General features: G+C 35.6%; 1 protein-coding gene across 2 annotated transcripts in view; it reads left to right on the top strand.

Annotated features, from left to right (window-relative positions):
- The window catches only part of PGGT1B (protein geranylgeranyltransferase type I subunit beta), a 57,458-nt gene that overhangs the window by 6,165 nt on the left and 31,649 nt on the right, over positions 1-19,644 (top strand). For both annotated transcript variants that reach the window (XM_054488202.2, XM_054488204.2), the window contains exons 2-3: positions 3,396-3,514; positions 16,616-16,683. In XM_054488202.2, coding sequence (XP_054344177.1) covers positions 3,396-3,514; positions 16,616-16,683 — 187 coding nt within the window. The remainder of the gene's footprint in view (positions 1-3,395; positions 3,515-16,615; positions 16,684-19,644) is intronic.

Raw genomic sequence — 19,644 nt, 5'->3', positions numbered from 1 at the left:
AAGAGGAATGGTTTCCCAGACTATTTTAAAGGGGGCCAGATATTTGCCCCAAAGTGACTTATTGGTTCTGCCTGCCAAGCATTTCTGATGAGACCTCTTTTTATAAACATAAGCCATTCACCATAACTCTGTTAATCTCATAAAACTTATGGTCTCAACCTAAGTCTTCACCTATGAGTTGAAAATGCTGGACTTTCAGGAGCCCTTAATAATTATGTATGCAAGATTTTAAAATACCATCACATGGCTGATTTCTTGTATTTGATACGTACATATAAAGTGCATTCTTATCCAGGAGCAAATAACATGACAAACAGATCATTCAGATAACATACAGATAAGAGTATGACCTTAAAGCAGGTTTTCTCAACCTCAGCACTGTTGACATCTTAGGCCAGATAATTCTTGGTTGTATGGACCTGTCCTGTTCATTGTAGACATTTAGCAGCTGCCGTACCTTTTACCCACTTAATGCCAGTAACTCCCTCCTCCACTGTGACAACCAAGAATGTTTGATTATGATATATTATGTTAGGGGCAGTGTTCCCAGTAGAGAACCACTGTTCTCGAGCAGTGCTTCTGAAACCTGCCTGCACATTAAAATTACCTGAGAAGTTAAATACAAAAACAAACCCAAAAGGCCCAGACCCCACCTTACACCCATAGATTGGATTGTGAAGTAGGACCTTGATCTCTATGTTATGTTGGTGGTGTTTTGGTCGTTTGTTTTTAAGCAGGTTCTAATGAGCAACCAGGTTTGAGAAGCACCCCTGTGAAAGAATACCACTTTGGGACTTAGACTTCTTGAGTAGTTTTGATTGTCTAGTGTTGAAATTTTAAGTAAATTACTTGAAATTTTTGGGCTTTAAATTCTTCAGTTAGAAAATCAAAGAGATGGACTAGATCATTTCTGAATTTCTTAATTTTGAAAAAAATGCCAACTTGTTTTTATAGCCTTTGCATAAATTCTCTTACTACATAGCTTTTACTGACAGGAAGATCTTTGTTTTATCCATTATCCGACCTCAAGTCCTTCATGTTTTCCTCCACTTTTGTCTCTGTCTTCTTTTTGCCCTTTTCCTTAATAATGCTTTAATAAACTATATTAGTAGATGCTTAATTGTACCTGACTATAAATGTAATTATTTACTTTATGTATTACATCAAAACCAAAAACCCTGTTAGAGCTCTCCAGGAGGGTTGGATGTAGTATTGCAGGTCCTTTATTAGTTCAGTAAATATTTGAGTGCATACAAACAAAGTGGACCTTATCTCATGAGACATAATTACCACCAAGGGCAGTGATTTTCACACTTTGTTGCTATTATGTAGAGGTTTTTCCCATGTTCATTGTGTTTGGAGAAGCACATTCCTCTGGGGAAAATGGTTACAACCAAGAGTCTATAGAAAAGGCCTGTAGTGTTATAGACTGTGATTAGATCCTAAAGTCATTGTTACTCTTGTCCCTCCAAATCATGGCAAAGACCAATGATAATGGCTTCCATTTATTGAGTGCTTATTGTGAGTAGGTAAGCACAATAACTGTATAAGGTATAGTAATGATTAAAATAATTATTGGAAGCTGATTAGAAAAGTTTAGGTATCCTGCCCAGAGTCATATGGTCAGTCTAGTGAAATTGGCCAACTTGGAATTTGACTGCAGAGTCTGAGCTTTGAACTACTGTGCAACACTGCTTCCCACATAAAGGAGTTCCACTGCCCTTAATATAATCCTGATCTTACTTAGATAAATTACCTCTCTAATTCAAATAGATCTCAGTGTGTTGTTAGGATTAAATTGAAATAATATATGAGAAATATCCCAGCTCAGTGTCTAATACATGGTAATAGTCTCTCAATAAGATGTTTCCCAAATATTTATTGTTCTTAAGTGCACCTAAATCTCTGTAGTTTTAGTTTTTGCCCTTAAGCTTTGGTTGGAATTAAATTACTTCTGATATCTCCTCCTGTTATCTAATGGATGCTGCTAGTCTTTTTCCACCAGGGATCAGAGAGATAATTTGCCGTAAAAAAAAAAAAAGAAAAGAAATCACTATTTTCTCATCTCTCCTAAAGATGGTACAGATTGAGCATCCCTAACCCAAAAATCTGAGAGACTCCAAAATCAGAAATGTTTAAGCACTGACATGATGCCACAAGTGAAAAATTCCACACATAAGTACTTAACACTAACTTTGTTTCATGCACAAAATTGTTAAACTATTATATAAAATAAGCTTCGTGTGTAAGATATATATGAAGTTTAAATGAATTTCATATTTAGACTTGGGTCTTGTCCCAGTGGGGTATCATCTCATTATGTATATGCAAATATTCTAAAATCAAAAAAAATCTGAAATCTGAAACAGTTCTGGTCCCAAGCATTTCAGATAAGGGATACTCAACCTGTAGTACTATTCTAGATAATACTATTCTAGATGCACAGGAGAGAAGTAAATTTATTACATACAGTGGATACCTCAGGGCATTAAGGCTTAATTCTTTCTTAGAATCTTCATTGAAAAGGTTACAGAATACATCAGGTAGCTCTGCTGTAAAATTTTAGACCAGATAATTTGAAGTGTTAATTTATTACTATTAGTCATATGAATTATTAGATTATGGAAATGATGTAACAATACTCAATCAAGCTATACTAGAGACTGCTTCTCAACATGAAAGGAATTATATATAACGAATTCTTTGTGTTCAAAGCAATCAGTAAGATACTGATTTTTATATGAAAGCACAGGTTTAGATTTCTGATTTATAGTGTACAGTCTTGGAGGGGGAAGGTTTTGCTCTATAGTTTTTCATTCTGCCAAAGAATGCTCCTCTCTGGGAAAATACAGTGTAAGTACATTTGTATTTTTTTAAATGTTTCGTATTTCTCAAAGCTTATTATAAACCTTTTCCCAAGGAGTCATGTTATTTGTTAACACCTTTGAATTAAGATATTATTCTCATATTCCTCCAGAATTAAATACAAGGTGTAAGTATAATTGATTCTGACAAATTAGTGAAAATTGACATTTTCGTATATTTCTAAGTCCTGTACTGTTTGTGCTGATTAGTTGTAGAGAATCCTTTTTAAAATCTACTTTAGCCTTCAATTTGGTAATATTCTGGCTTCAGTGGGTCTTGTTTGTTTCAATGGGGTAGGATTGGTTTCTTAACACCCAAATGTCCCCTTTTGAAAAATTGAAATAAAAGGCTTGACTGATTATTAAGTTACAAGAATATATATATATATATATTTTTTTGCTTTTGCAAGATGGAAGTATTGTTTAAATTATTGGAAAATTAAAATGATTTTATTATTTTTCTAGACCAGGAAGACTTCAGACTTAAGTGGTATGATAGTTAAGATAGAATTTTACATTTTTTTCTTTTAGGTTGACAATTGCATTTTTTGCACTCTCCGGGCTGGATATGTTGGATTCCTTAGATGTGGTGAACAAAGATGATATAATAGAGTGGATTTACTCCCTGCAGGTCCTTCCCACAGAAGACAGTGAGTGAGTTTTTAGCATTTTATTTTTAGTGTGACTAAATTGTACCTGACATAACATGTGTTGGACTAGAAAATCTTAGTACTTACTTGTATACTGTTAACATATTTTATTTATCTGTGATTTCCTTGTAATGCAGCATTGCCATTCTGTTGAAATACAATACTTAACAAATCTGATCATAATCTGTTAAGAAAACAATTTAGAGTTATCTGGAATTTAACAGAGATTCACAATTGTGGCACCATACTATGTTGTATACTTTCACTTTGATGACTGCTTGTTGATTATTTATAGTCAGTATTTATGTTTGATTAGTTCTGTAGCATTAACTCTGTTTTTCATTCCCAACAATTCTTGTCTTTTCAGTGAAAAACTCTTTGCCATCAAAAAGTTTTCTTTCAGTTTCCTGGTTATTTTCCCTCCAATGTTTCATTAGCATTTTTAATGGTTTCTTAAAGCGCTTATGTATGCTTCAGTCATTTTTACACTTCTTAACACTTAAAAACTTTTGATTAATTAAATGAATTCTCAGCGTTCATAAATTACATAATCAACTGCAAATATACAAGTTTTTATAAACTCTGTTATTCACTCTATTAAGTATAAAATATCTAAGATAGATATAACTTATACATGTTATAAATTCTAACCTTAAAAACATCAAACAAACTCCTAGAAAATCATGCTTTTTTTTTTGTTTTTTGTTTTTGTTTGTTTTTTAGTGGTCACCACTTAGCTGTCTTTAAAGAGTCAGCATTTTGTGGTTCATTGGTTGGAGTAATCATATGTAAATCTCATCCAGTGAACTTTGGAGAAATAATAAGCTAAAACTTTACTTAGAAAGATTTTCTCTGTTTGACAGATGATCTTGAACATAGTTTGTGGGCTATTTTATTCTTGAAGTTCATAGTGTTTGTTTTTATATAACTTTTAAAATCTATGCCTATTTATAAAGTCTTATTAAAAAATGATTAAGTATTTTGAACTAGGTCTATCAGAATTAAATATATAAATATCTAATCACTTTTTTACCAGCCCCAATGAAAGCATGTGTAAGAGTTTGGTCAATAGTTACAGATCTAGCATGTTGACGAGTAGGATTTATTGAATTTCTACTAAGAGTACTACTCTTCTAAACCTGTAGAGAAGGGCTGTGACAAGTTGCAAGTTATGGTCCTCATTTTCCAGGAGCATGTGGCTGAGGCCACGTCTTAGTCCTAGTCATTTGCAAAATACATGTCATTTGTTGTTTTCCCTTTTTGCCAGGATGTTTTTTAATAGTTTAAGTGAAAGTCTGGGAGTTTTTAAGCAGTTAATTATTAGACTGAGGTATGGTAGAATTATTACAGATTGTGCTTGGTTTTTTTTTAATTATAAGTACATGCCCAGTTTTTAAAGAAATGTATCTTACATGGTACAGATAGGAAATCATATACACACTGTGGCACATAGGAAAGCTATTCCCTAAGTTCTTGCCGAAATATATTTTTATATTATTTTTAAATTAAAAGTTTACTGAAACTCATACTCCTGAAATAAAATAGCTATTGTCTTTATAGAAAAGGATGGACCATAACATTTAATGAGAGAACTCAAGCTGTAGGTTATAGTTTCCAGACCATTGGTCACTTACTCACCATGCTTCCTACTTTCTGTCTTTTCTTCTATGTCCCCCCACTTTTAAGGATTATTTGGTGGCTCTGTGATTGAGAAATTTTTTGGTCTGTTCTTTAATAAGTGTTTAGTTCCCCCTACCATTTTATTTGTGAAATGAGTTTTTTATAACACTATTATATCTATGTTGTTTTAAAAAGCTACATACTTCTTCTCATTATTTAATCTTGTGTTGTGAGAGATTTGCTGTTACCTGGAGTTTCATATTATCCATAATAATTTTGTTTCTTACATAATCAACAGAATGGCTAAAAATGAAGAAGGTGGAAAATAACAAGTGTTCACAAAAATGTAACAAACTGGAACTCTCATTTGCTGCTAAAGGAGTTTTACAGCTGCTTTGGAAAACTATTTGGTTATATTTACTAAAGCTGAACATATGTATGTTCTATGACCCAACAGTTCTAGTGTATACTCAGCAGAAATTAAAACATGTTCCCCAAAAGATATGTTCTAGCATGTTTATAACAGTATTTTTTATAAGAGCCTAGAACTAGTAATTATACAGACTACCCATCTTCAGTATAATGGATAAAGTATACATTAGCATATTCACACCATGGAAAATGATACAGTAATGGGAATGAACAGTCTACAACTACATTCAGTTATTTGAATGAGTGCCACAAGCATGTTCTTGAGAGAAAGAAGTACATTGTATATCGTTCCATTTTTACAAAACACAAAAATAGGTCAATCCAGTCTGGGCATTTGGGGAGTACTAGAAGGAAGTGGGAAAGGCTTCTGGAGTGCTAGTCATGTACTTTTTCTTGAGCTGAGTGCTGGTTATACAGGTGAGTTTATTTTGCAAAAGTTCATGGAGGTTTTTAATTATTACAGGAGTACTTTTCTTATGTTTATTATACTTCAGGGAAAGTTTAAACATTTTTTGGAGTTAGAGTTGCAGCTCACCACTCCTTTTGAGAACCATCAGAATTCTCTTTCCCATTAAGCTGTCAACTCCATGGACTTCACTGGTTTGAAACCCACTGCCAGTTTTTTTCTTTAGTCATTGCTGCTTAAGTTACTTAAAATATTTTTGCCTCCACCTGAATTGCAAACTTCTGGAAGGGAGACAAGTGAATGTGTCTTCTATTTCTTTTCCCTCTCAGTGCTTATTGTGTATCAGTAGTTGTTAGATCTGTTAAATCACCTTCCCCTTCTCCAACTTTTTTCTCTTCCTCTTTTATATATTTTCACTTTTAGCCTAGGACCTTGTCTGGCTCTTCAAATATTTTCTAATTCATAAAGCATTTGCAAACTGATAGAATATGCTTTCTGCAACTCATGGGTTTGTATTTGTCCTACTTCGAGATACCACATAAAATCTAGGGAATTATAACATCTAAAAATGTTAAACAAAACCTGGGGATTATAAAGCAAAAATTTGATAGATTTGACTAAATAAATATTTAAATACTTTATGTAGTAAAAGATAAATAAGTGATGAATTTGCAGAAAATTCTGGCTTGTATAATATTAACATCGACTATAAAGAAAAAGATTCAGAAGAAAAAGATACATTATCCTTTAGAAAATGACAAAATGTATTAAGTAGTTAACAAAAGAAGTACAGATAGTCAATCAATACATAAAAAGATGATTAACCTTACTAGAAATCAGGGAAATTCAATCAAAGCAATGTTACAAAATAAATGTTCATCAAATGTGAAAGTTATGTAAACTATGGCCCAGTAAAGAATATTACGCAGTAAACAAGGTAGAACTCTATATATATACTGACATGAAACTGTCTATCATATATATTAGATATGAGTTTTAAATTTCTTTTCAAAGAATCAATATGTCAGTATGTTCAGTTTTTTGCCTTCTACTTTATTTATTTATTTATTTATTTATTTATTTATTTATTTATTTATAGACTGAGTCTCACTCTGTCCCCCAGGCTGAAGTGCAGTGGCGGGATCTTGCTCACTGCAACCTCCACTTCCTGGTTTCCTTTTTTTTTTTTTTTTAATGGTTAAATCTTTTTTTTTTTTTTTTTAATTATTATTATACTTTAAGTTTTAGGGTACATGTGCACAATGTGCAGGTTAGTTACATATGTATACCTGTGCCATGCTGGTGTGCTGCACCCATTAACTTGTCATTTAGCATTAGGTATATCTCCTAATGCTATCCCTCCCCACTCCCCCCACCCCACAACAGTCCCCAGAGTGTGATATTCCCCTTTCTGTGTCCATGTGTTCTCATTGTTCAATGCCCACCTATGAGTGAGAATATGCGGTGTTTGGTTTTTTGTCCTTGCGATAGTTTACTGAGAATGACGATTTCCAATTTTATCCATGTCCCTACAAAGGACATGAACTCATCATTTTTTATGGCTGCATAGTATTCCATGGTGTATATGTGCCACATTTTCTTAATCCAGTCTATCATTGTTGGACATTTGGGTTGGTTCCAAGTCTTTGCTATTGTGAATAGTGCCACAATAAACATACGTGTGCATGTGTCTTTATAGCAGCATGTTTTATATTCCTTTGGGTATATCCCTGGTAATGGGATGGCTGGGTCAAATGGTATTTCTAGTTCTAGATCCCTGAGGAATCGCCACACTGACTTCCACAAGGGTTGAACTAGTTTACAGTCCCACCAACAGTGTAAAAGTGTTCCTATTTCTCCACATCCTCTCCAGCACCTGTTGTTTCCTGACTTTTTAATGATTCCCATTCTAACTGGTGTGAGATGGTATCTCATTGTGGTTTTGATTTGCATTTCTCTGACGGCCAGTGATGGTGAGCATTTTTTCATGTGTTTTTTGGCTGCATAAATGTCTTCTTTTGAGAAGTGTCTGTTCATGTCCTTCACCCACTTTTTGATGGGGTTGTTTGTTTTTTTCTTGTAAATTTGTTTGAGTTCATTGTAGATTCTGGATATTAGCCCTTTGTCAGATGAGTAGGTTGCGAAAATTTTCTCCCATTTTGTAGGTTGCCTGTTCACTCTGATGGTAGTTTCTTTTGCTGTGCAGAAACTCTTTAGTTTAATTAGATCCCGTTTGTCAATTTTGGCTTTTGTTGCCATTGCTTTTGGTGTTTTAGACATGAAGTCCTTGCCCATGCCTATGTCCTGAATGGTAATGCCTAGGTTTTCTTCTAGAGTTTTTATGGTTTTAGGTCTAACATTTAAGTCTTTAATCCATCTTGAATTAATTTTTGTATAAGGTGTAAGGAAGGGATCCAGTTTCAGCTTTCTACATATGGCTAGCCAGTTTTCCCAGCACCATTTATTAAATAGGGAATCCTTTCCCCATTTCTTGTTTTTGTCAGGTTTGTCAAAGATCAGATAGTTGTAGATATGTGGCATTATTTCTGAGGGCTCTGTTCTGTTCCATTGATCTATATCTCTGTTTTGGTACCAGTACCATGCTGTTTTTGTTACTGTAGCCTTGTAGTATAGTTTGAAGTCAGGTAGTGTGATGCCTCCAGCTTTGTTCTTTTGCCTTAGAATTGACTTGGTGATGCGGGCTCTTTCTTAACTTCGTTGTAAAGCAACCTTTTTCAATCACCTGCCCCACCCCGACTCATTCCGATTACCTGCTCCACCCTGACTCATTCGGGTTATCTGCTCCACCCTGACTCATTCTGATCTACCCTGACTCCCACCAAACCACTCACCTTGTCTCTCTCTTTAAATTAGCCAATCGAAATAAGTTTAGCCTGTTTGGTCTAACCCTAGCCAATAGGGGAACGACACAGCAGCAGGGGCCACCTGCGTCAGGTATGAGAACCTCTTCCCCTCCCTTGTCCAAGTGTGCACTCACCATTGCTCCATCTTTAAGGGCACACCCTTCTATAGAAGTAAATCGCCTTGCTGAGAAGAAAAAAGAAAATTTTATATTTGAGTGCTATTTCTTTTGTGGCACCAAAACTTTACTTATAATATATATGATTAAGTGATAAATTTAAAACATATACAGAGGTGCTTTAACAATCTGTGTATGTAAATGTACAGGAAAAACTCAGAAAGCATACACAGAAAATCTTCGTGGAGGGGGAAGTAGATGGAAACAGAGGTGGGGGATGGCAAGATAGGATACTTTACTGTTTTTCTACGTATCTGAATTGTTTGAATGTTTATTGTAAGTAAATATGTTTCAGTATTTAAAGTTTTAAACTAGAAAAATACTTAGCTTAACCTCTCTTCAAATCATACAAAAATAAAAACTAAAAGTTCATAGTTACACATAAATACTGATATTTTTGCTAATGGAAGAAATAATGCAATACATTATTTACTATTTTATAATTTTCAAAGCACTGCCAAATACATAATCAGATAGATTTATTCTTCACCTAATTGGCCTGTCCCAAGAAGAGGAAACTGAGAGGCAAAGTGATTCAGAGACCTGTCTGAAACGTCACACAGATGATAAGAGATAGAATCGGATTGACGTCTGGCACTTCTGACTCCAAGTTTCACTGTTGTTTTACTGTTTATATATATGGGTCCCTAGTGGAGACAATCATATTTGGCATATAAGGACATTGTGAATATTTAATTAAAATTAACCCTGGCCTCCACTTAACTCCAGGATTATAAAGACCCTAGTGGTTTCCTAGTAATAAGTGTATGGTGAGACCACTGGAGGATCGGGTCCTTCTCATTAACTTCAGGAGGGAAGTATTCGGGAACACAAGGGGTCAGGTTGGGAATTGTGTGTGCCCTTCTTTGAGGGCACAACCAGAGAATTTTAGACTTAGAACAGAGTGAGGACTATTACAGTCCATCATTTTACAAATGAGGACATTAAGGTTCAAAGAGATTAATAATTTGTCCACAGTAATACAGCTAGTTAATGCTAGAGACAAGATTAGAATGCAGTTTTCTAGTCCTTTGGATATTTTACTTATATGTGCTGATTCAGTGCAATAGGTGCTCTGTTTACCATGCATGTTTTTCTGTGCGGTACAGATTTTTCTCATGGGAACTCGGAGACTGTCTTATAGCTTTAAAGGAAAATCTAGTATCTGTTCCTTAATAGATCCCATGAAGTATTAGGATTAAGTGTTTGGAAACATAGATAAGAAGGTTCAGTATTAAAGGGTAAAACGTTTAATGCTTTTATTTTTTTAGTGGATTCTTCAGATTGCTCACTTTTTAAAAAAAATAACACAGGGAAAGTAAGTATGGTTTCATGTGGCTAAGTCAAGCATGTTGCATATTTTAAAAATTATAAGTCATCTGTTTTGGAAATATTATAGATCAAGACATTTTGGCAAAAATAGTTTTACAGTGTTCATTTATATATCCAGCTTTCCCAGGTCAGATGTCTGGTAGACCATTCCACAGACCTTTTCACAGTTCAGCTGCAATTCTGAATTCTCAATTTGCTATCTTGTTGAGGGAAATATTATTAAGTCTCTAATCTCTGTGAAAGAATATCTCCTGTCTGCCTTTTCTTTAATTGGTGTAGGTCTATTTCTAAAAGAAATCTGTGAAATGTGGAAAATAGGTATATTTAAAAATTTTTTTTTAGCTATTGAATGTTTCATTTACCTTGTCTGGTACTTTCTTGACATCCTTAAGGAGTTGTGTAAGGCATGTCTTCTTACTAGGAAATTGTGTTTCTTGAGATTTATGCGGAATTATTTCTCTATCCATAAAATATAAATGTTCATTTTAAAATCAGAAAGTAGCCACATTCCTCACTTGAATTCTGTTTTCTTAGGGCAAAAACTTTTAAAATGAGGATTAGAAAGTTAAAAACATGAGCAAATCAGTTTTGAAATATATTTAAGAAGCATAATCATCATTAGTAGTATGGTGATATTTTGGCCCACGAGCTGTCCTAAATATAATTTTGAATGTAATTTTTTATTTCACAGTACAGTTTATTGCTTTTTATGAAAAGCAACTCCCCTGATTAAGATGAACCTCTTTAAACTCTCAAACTTTTATATTCCACAAGTTTATAACCATTTTTTAAAGAATATCTAAATGTACTATCTTTCAGTGCTCGACATATAGTTGTTTTTATGAGCTTAATAGTAAAACACTAAGTTTTAAAGTGACATATGACTCAGTCATCAGGCAAGAGTCAGCTTAATAAATTTCTTTCATGTGCAAATGTGCAAATAAATGAATTATTCTTCCTTATAGTTGATAACTATAAATACATTATATTATCTATTAACATACCTCCTGCATACTTACACATAAACACACACACATATTACATCCATGTACATACTCCCATTTTTGCTACCTCTCTCATCTACCCAGTTTTCATTTTTCTTAAGTAACCTCAATTTTTATGATATAGTGCTATCTAAAGTACTTCTATTTAGCAGCATAAACAAGTTTGACTCTGTAGTTCTACAAAAGTATATTTACCAAATCAGTAGTTCTTGATTCTGACTATGTGTCAAACCGGGATTGTTTTTCTTTTTAAATACAATTTTCCAGGCCCTATCCTCATGCTTTTTAGCAGGCATGGGAGGGGAGATGCAAGAGGCATCTCTGTTTTTTCAAAATGGGCAATTGATTCTGATGGACAGCCAGACCACACAAAGAATTTTCAGTTTGTTTTGCAACTGTTAAATAGGAACACTAGATGGTGCTGTTTGATAACCTGGAAAGAAATTTATACTGTACCCAGAGTATGCATTCAGTGATAAATTTACAGTGAATTGTGTGTGTATACTTTCTTAATTATCATGAAAAGGTATGCTTACTAGAATTCCAAAGGAAAGCACACAACAGCAGACAAATATTGACAGAAACCACAAAAGAGTACCTAATAAACTTTTTTAAGTGGTGAATTTTTTTTTTTTTTTTTGAAATGGAGTATCATTCTGTCACCCAGGATGGAGTGCAGTGGCGCAATCTTGGCTCACTGCAACCTCCACCTCCCGGGTTTAAGCAATTCTTCTGCCTCGGCCTCCCAAGTAGCTGGGACTACAGGCATGCTCCACCACACACGGCTAATTTTAGTACTTTTAGTAGAGATGGGGTTTCTCCGTGTTGGTCAGGCTGGTCTGGAACTCCTGACCTCAGGTGATCCACGCACCTCAGCCTCCCAAAGTGCTAGGATGACAGGCGTGAGCCACCGCGCCCAGCCTAAGTGGTGAAAAATTTTAAGTGGTGAAAATGTTACCTCCTAATGAGCATCATTTTTTAAAACATTAGGATTTAAGTGTGTGACTGATAATTTAGTGAATGAGTAATTTTCTTGATTTCTTAGTTACTTCATCTTAGCTTTCCATAAGAAACAGTAGAATTCTCTTACTGTAGAATAAAGTATAAACTTTAGAATAAAGAATAAACTTCTTTATCCAGTTTCATAGTCCACAGGTGATTAAGAAGAGAGCAAAAAATATTACATTGTCTTTTCCCTATACTGTGACTGTGGTGCTTAAGATCCAAACACTTTTTTCATGACAGTATACAGTCTTTCTGGAAAAAAAAAGAAAAACATTTTTACTTTAAAAAAACTTTCCTTGATAAATTGCAACAAAAGCTATTAATTTCTTCCTATTTCACTTTTGATAAAGTATAATGAACTGATTTTGAATGGTTACTGTTTATTCAGCCTTGTTTCACTTTGCTAAGTACAATCTAAACATGTCCTTTAACCTTTACAAGAAGCCTGAAATATATTACTTGCAATATGTTATTGTTACTAGTTCAAAAATGGAAAAAACTGGCTCAGAGAGGTTGTTAATGCCTATAGAACTCATTGATAGGAAGAATAGGATCCTGAGTTTGATTCCAAGTGTCCATGCCATGATCTTCTAACCTTATATGGTAGTTTTAAGTATCGATATTTCTGCTGCTTTTCAGAAAAGTTATTTATTTAATCAGGCTAAAAACAGAAGTGAGCAGAAATGTCGTTTATTGATTTACCTCTAAGAAAATGAATAAATTCATTTATTTCACTCAGAAGCAGATATTTTATTGAACCACTACTATATGTCTGCCTCTATGTAAAACACCTGCCAGAATTGTTTAAGTTGATGGGGGACTCAAGAAAGGTGTCCAGTTGCAAGTATAAATTCAGAACTGACAGATGGTATCAGAGCTGTCTGCCGTCAAAAGTAGAAATGGGATCACATTTTTATGGAGGACTGCTAGCAAATTAGTAACTTGAAAGGATACCCTTTAAAAAAGACAATCCCAAGAACAAAAAGAGAAAAAAAAAAGATTTAAAAATTTTTTAATCATACAGGAAAATTTGCCTTTTGATATTGCCCCTTATCCAACTAGAGAAGGATTAAAAGAAGTGATGATAAAAGGATAGGCTGGGTGCGGTGGGCTCCTGCCTATAATCCCAGCACTTTGGGAGGCCAAGACAGGCAGATCACTTGAGGTCAGGAGTTCGAGACCAGCCTGGCCAACACGATGAAACCCCGTCTCTACTAAAAATACAAAAATTAGGCGGGTGTGGTAGCGCATGCCTGTAGTCCTAGCTATTCAGGAGGCTAAGGCAGGAGAATTGCTTGCGCCCGGGAGGCAAGGTTGCAGTGAGCCGAGATGATGCCCCTGCACTCCGGCCTGAGCAGCAGAGCAAGACTCTGTCTGAAAAATAAAAAGGATAAATGAATTCATAACTTAGAGAAAGATAACTTTTTATTTTTTTTTAAGTATAGCATTATGTACAATTTAGAATATGAGGGCTGTGTTAGGTAGAATTCTTTTTTTTTTTTTTTTTTTGTGAGACGGAGTCTCGCTCTGTTGCCCAGGCTGGAGTTCAGTGGCACGATCTCGGCTCACTGCGAGCTCTGCCTCCCAGATTGGCGGCATTCTCCTGCCTCAGCCTCCGGAGTAGCTGGGACTACAGGCGCCCGCCACCGCGCCCGGCTAATTTTTTGTATTTTTAGTAGAGACGGGATTTCACCGTGTTAGCCAGGATGGTCTCGATCTTCTGACCTCGTGATCTGCCCGCCTTGGCCTCCCAAAGTGCTGGGATTACAGGCATGAGCCACCGTGCCCTGCCTGTGTTAGGTGGAATTCTAAAGATGTTGCCCCAGGATTTCTGTTCCCTGGTAATTCAGTCAAATACTAATCTGGGTACTGCTGTGAAGGGACTTTGTAGATGGGAGTTAAAGTTATACTAATCAACTGACCTTAAAATACGGAGATTATCCATAGGTGACATGTGTACTGGTGGGCTCAGTATAATCACATGACCAGCAGAAGAACACAGAAACGTTCATCATGGAATTGCAGAGAAAGGGAGCAGAAGAGAGAAGAGAAAGTCAGAGAGGGTCTAATGGAAAGGATTTGAGTGCCATTACTACTCTGAGATATGGGGCCCCTATATGAGAAATGGCAAGAGAGGATCTAGGAGCAAAAAGTCATACCTACCAGCAAAGAAATGGAGAACTCAGTCACACAACTGCAAGGAAGTTGATTCTGCCAGTGTCCTGAATGAGCTTGGAGGCAGATTGTTCCCCCAAAGCCTCCAGGTAAGGAAGGTAGCCCTGCCTACACCTTAACTTTAGCCTGATGATGCCTGTGTTAGACTTCTGACCTTACAGAACAGTAAGGCAGTAGGTGTTTTAAGTTGCCAAGTTTGTGGTAATATGTTATGGCAACAGTGACTAATACAGAGAACAAATTTCAGCCTTATTCATATCATCTCACACGATTAATATTATTTTGTTTATTCCCTTCCAGTCTTCGTTGATATGTGCCATTTGCTTAATTATAAACATAATAATGCACATTTATTTTTGGATCCTACTTTTTTGCTTAACTTGATCAAGTACATTTCTCTGTGTTGCTACATAGTTCTACTGATTATTACTTTTAGTAGGAATATAGTGTTTCTTTCAGTACATGAGGCATGATACGCTTAACCTGCTGGACTTTTATGGTGCTTCTAGATTTTCACTATTATTAAACTGCAGTGTGCATTTCTTCTCTCTCATACTTGAAATTATTGGAATAGATTCTCAGATATATCATGACTGGGTCAAAAGGATATGAGTGTTTTTATAACTTCTGTTATATATTGGCAAGTTTTAAGTAGCTTACCAATTTAAAAGTCCTTAGGATAAGAGAACCATAATCACTGAAATCATAATCACCATTAGTATCTTTTTTTTGTTTGTTTTTTTGTTTTTTTGTTTTCGAGACACAGTTTCACTCTCTTGCCCAGGATGGAGTGCAGTGGCACGATTTTGGCTCACTGCAACCTCCACCTCCCGGGTTCAAGCAATTCTCTTGCCTCAGCTTCCCAAGTAGCTGGGATTACAGGCAGGTGCCACCACACCCAGCTAAGTTTTGTATTATTAGTATATATGTGGTTTTACCTTGTTGACCAGGCTGGTCTGGAACTCCTGACCTCAGGTGATCCGCCCTCCTCAGCCTCCCAAAGTGCTGGGATTATGGGCGTGAGCTACTACACCTGGCTGCTAGTATCTTTTTAAAATACATTTTTCTCCAGTAGGGAGATGATAATTGGTGGAGAGTTTAAATTTAGTGGTTCCTAATTTATTCAAAGAATTAATGTATAAGCTACTATTTTAAGTATTTTGGGGGGATAAGAAGCTGGAAAAGTATAGTACCTAATAAAGAAGTAGGAGAGTGAAAACAGTTATAATGAAGTTAGTCATACACAAGTCATAATCTCTTATGAAGGTAGTTCTTCATATCAGAGACTATTTTTAGATCAACTCGATTTTTTTTATCTGCAGTGCATTTACAGTCTGCTGATACCGCATTGTTATTTTCTGCATCTATCATACTGATTTTCTAATAGCTATTAAAACCATAATTGTTATATAGTTGATTGTTCTTTCAAGTTCCCAACTTATATTCCATTGATATCTTGAGAAATGAAAATTTTTAGATAGAAAAAAAGTATGGATAAACATATTTTGATTAAGTAGAGAGAGACTAAGTGCTAACTTACAGTGTTCTACATACTTCAAAGCCAAGTGGATTACTGGACTCAGAACGAAGGTCTAGCTAATATGGAAATACAAAGTACGTATTTTCTCTGCAGCTTTAAACCTTTAGCTTGCTCCCATGTAAAGAAGCAATGAGTTAAAATAAAAAGACACTATATCCTATTGTGTTATTAACTGTTACCTTGAACATTCACTTAACCTCTGGGCTTCTGTTTTCTATTCTATAGAGAGGGGGATTGAATATGTTGATCACATAAAAATTGATCTGACAGGAGAAGTATGAAAGGACTTCATAGGCAGTGAGGTGGGCTATTAAAAAAAGGTATATGATAGAAATCATTATGTTGTCTGTGACTCATATGGAAATTAATTGTGGAAATTCCCATAAGCACCTAGAATGGACCTGGCACGTGGTAAGCATTCAGCATTAGCCAGCATCAAAATGGAGACTAAGATAGTCTGTTTCTGAAAGATTGTGTAATTAAGCTGCTTTAGAATCTGTGCAAAAATAAAGTGTACTTTAAATAAGCACATGCTTTTGTTTTCTAGGATCAAATCTAAATCGCTGTGGTTTCCGAGGCTCTTCATACCTGGGTATTCCGTTCAATCCATCAAAGGTTGGTTCTATTTGGTTCAGAAGGAAGCAGAAGGGATGTAGGGATATTTTAATAGAAGAGAAAACTAAGAAATTACACAGAAGAAAACAGGCTTCCAGATTTCAATGTGGCTAAATGTTGTCTAATAATATATATATTATAAACTGAAATCCTTTAAAGGAAACCGATGTCTACTTTACTTTCTCAAAGAAGTGCACTTTCTTCCAGGAAGAATACATACAGTACATAAACACACAGAAATTTCTATTAATTGTTACAAAAAATTGTCTCAGTGTCATACATCTGTGTGTAAAAGTTATTGGTGATTTCCTGAGTAAAGGAAAATAGAGCACTGAAGTGTTTTGATACTTGCTGTCTAAGAAGCCAGTAAACTTCATTGTGTTATAGAAAGACTCTACATTTAGCTCACATTTCTTAGGAATAAAAGAAAAAGCCCTTCTAAAGGCAGTGATTGAAGACCTAGGTAGTGATTATTTTAATGACTTTTATGAGAATATGCAGAACTTCTTCACGGTTGTATCCAAAGGCTTTGATACCAGCACATGCCAATATAAAAACAGTGAGTCCTAACAGAGGGAGGAGCTTTATTTCTTCTTCAAAGGAGCAGACCCAGAAGAAACTTTGTAGGTGTTCCATATGTACACAAAATACCAGTATTTTTCTACAGTAGAAAGTGGAGAAAAGCATCATTTTTTCTAAAGCGGCCTCACAACATAGAAACTTTTTCCCTGATGGGGCCAGCCTGCTTATGTAATGGTTATAAGCCAATATCTTGTTGGGCTGAGTATCCACTTGCAAGGTAAATGCAGAGCTACCAGTTTTTCCATAATCAGCTTCAAATTTTTGGAATAAATAGCAGTAATGTTGGAGAAGATGACATACTTTGATAGAGGTACTCCTTCAGCTTTCTTCCTCTGCCTTAAGCTGTAAACCAGCTTGGCTGTGTCAAGGTCATATGAATTTACCAGCAGGACTCCAATTATGGGTGCCCACTGCATTTAGCAGGGAATGAGAAAAAAAAGGATTCAGAAAATTTGTCCCTTTTCGTGCCTATCATATTTTCCAACTTAAGCTAATCCTGAATACAGGTAATGTCTTCATTTAGTCATAATGAACAGAATATTGTGCCACTAGTTATGATGACCGTTATATAGTACTATACTATATATAGATGTCTACCTATATTTGTTGCAGTGCTTTAATAACATTACTTTTAAAATATTTTCCTTCCCCCAACTGACGCCTGCACCAAAACATTTTCAAAATAACAGGAGTAAAATTGAAGAAAAAGCCATTATTGCCCTTGGTTCACAGAGTCTCCTGAAACTCCTTTTTGGACCTTCATTCACCTGGACTCTGGTATCTTCTGGGCAAGCTAGGTCTCACTTCATGCTGTATTACGTTCATCTGAATTCTGGGTCATAAAAGGAACTAGATATTCCAAGTGGTATCACATAGAGCCGTCACTAAGAGTGGTGGCTGAGCATCTAGGAGACAGATTAGGCCAAGAGAATGTGAGGAGGCACATTGGATTGTCCAGTACAATATATGAATAAAATATTGTCACTGAGTTTTCTTCTGAAACCACCAAACTACCTATGGACCATTCATTGACTTACCTGATAAATGCTTGAGACCTTCAGTGGCTGTAGAGCACTTTTTGAGAAACACTGATGGATCCTCCCACTATTCTCACAATTTCCTTTCACAAATCCCATGCTCTCTAGCAAATTTTGTGTTGTCCTTAATGTGCACCCCAGAATTTTCCTTCTCTGATTTGCTTTTACTTTTTCTTGTACCTGTAATACCTCCTCTTCATCTATACCTGCCCAAGCTACTCTTCTGCAGAAAAGAATTCCTATTTAAACCCATGTTATCATTATCCCTCCCTTATGACTGCTCATTACATTCTATTGTAATTATTTGAGTAGACTTATCTTCTGCTCTTAAGATTAAGGTCCACGTTTAATTTATGTTTGGCTTCGCTGCAATTCTTTTAACATAGCAGGTGTTTACTTTGAGTATCAAAAAGTTAAATATGCAATAGGAATTCTAAGAAGTCAGTTGTAAATGTGGAATAGGATAGCCAGGAGAACTAGAGCTTGACTTTTAAGGAGGAACTTAGAATGAAAGATGGAAAGATGGAAATTTGCTTGGTACATTTGTGACACCATATAAAGAACTGTGTATCTGGCCAGGCACAGTGGCTCACACCTGCAATCCCAGCACTTTGGGAGGCTGAGGAGGATGGATCACTTGATCTCAGGAGTTTGAGACCAGCCTGGGCAACATGGCAAAAACCTGGTCTGTACATAAAATACAAAAATTAGCTGGACGTGGTGGCATGTGCCTGTATTCTCGGCTACTTGGGAGGCTGAGGCAGGGCAGGAGGATTGCTTGAGCCTTGGAGGCGGAGGTTGCAGTGAACGAGATTGTGCCACTGCACTCCAGCCTGGGTGACGGAGCAAAGCCTATCTCAAAATAAAAATGTGTATCTAAAGGTGGGTAGGTGGGGTGGGTTCAGATTATTATAAAATGGTAGTGAACACCATTCAAACTCATTCTGTGAGGAACCATAGAAGGTAAGTATGCAAGAAAATCTTACAATTCATGGGTGGTTTCAAGACCCTTGAATCTTGACTCCAAAGAACTAGTGGTCCCTCTGATATTTGCCTTGCACTTAATCATCATTAAGATAAGTAACAGCTTTTTAGACAGTAACTTACTTAATCGTCACAATAACCTTGTGAGGTACTAATATCTTCATTTTCTAGAATTAGGAACATTAAGCAAGCCAGTGAGAAATAGAACCAGGATTTTATGCCTTTCAATGATTGTAAAAGTTTACATTTATTATAGAAGGCAGAGGAGTTTATTTTAATTGTATCGTTTTTTAGTTTCTTATATGGTGATCACTACTGTGGTATTTAATTTAGATTTGTGCTATATAAAATAAGTTTT

This window comes from Pongo pygmaeus, chromosome 4, assembly GCF_028885625.2.
Source record: "Pongo pygmaeus isolate AG05252 chromosome 4, NHGRI_mPonPyg2-v2.0_pri, whole genome shotgun sequence".
In the NCBI taxonomy this organism is placed as follows: domain Eukaryota; kingdom Metazoa; phylum Chordata; class Mammalia; order Primates; family Hominidae; genus Pongo; species Pongo pygmaeus.
Note: the sequence above shows the minus strand (reverse complement) of the source record. Positions and strands in the feature narration are given on the sequence as shown.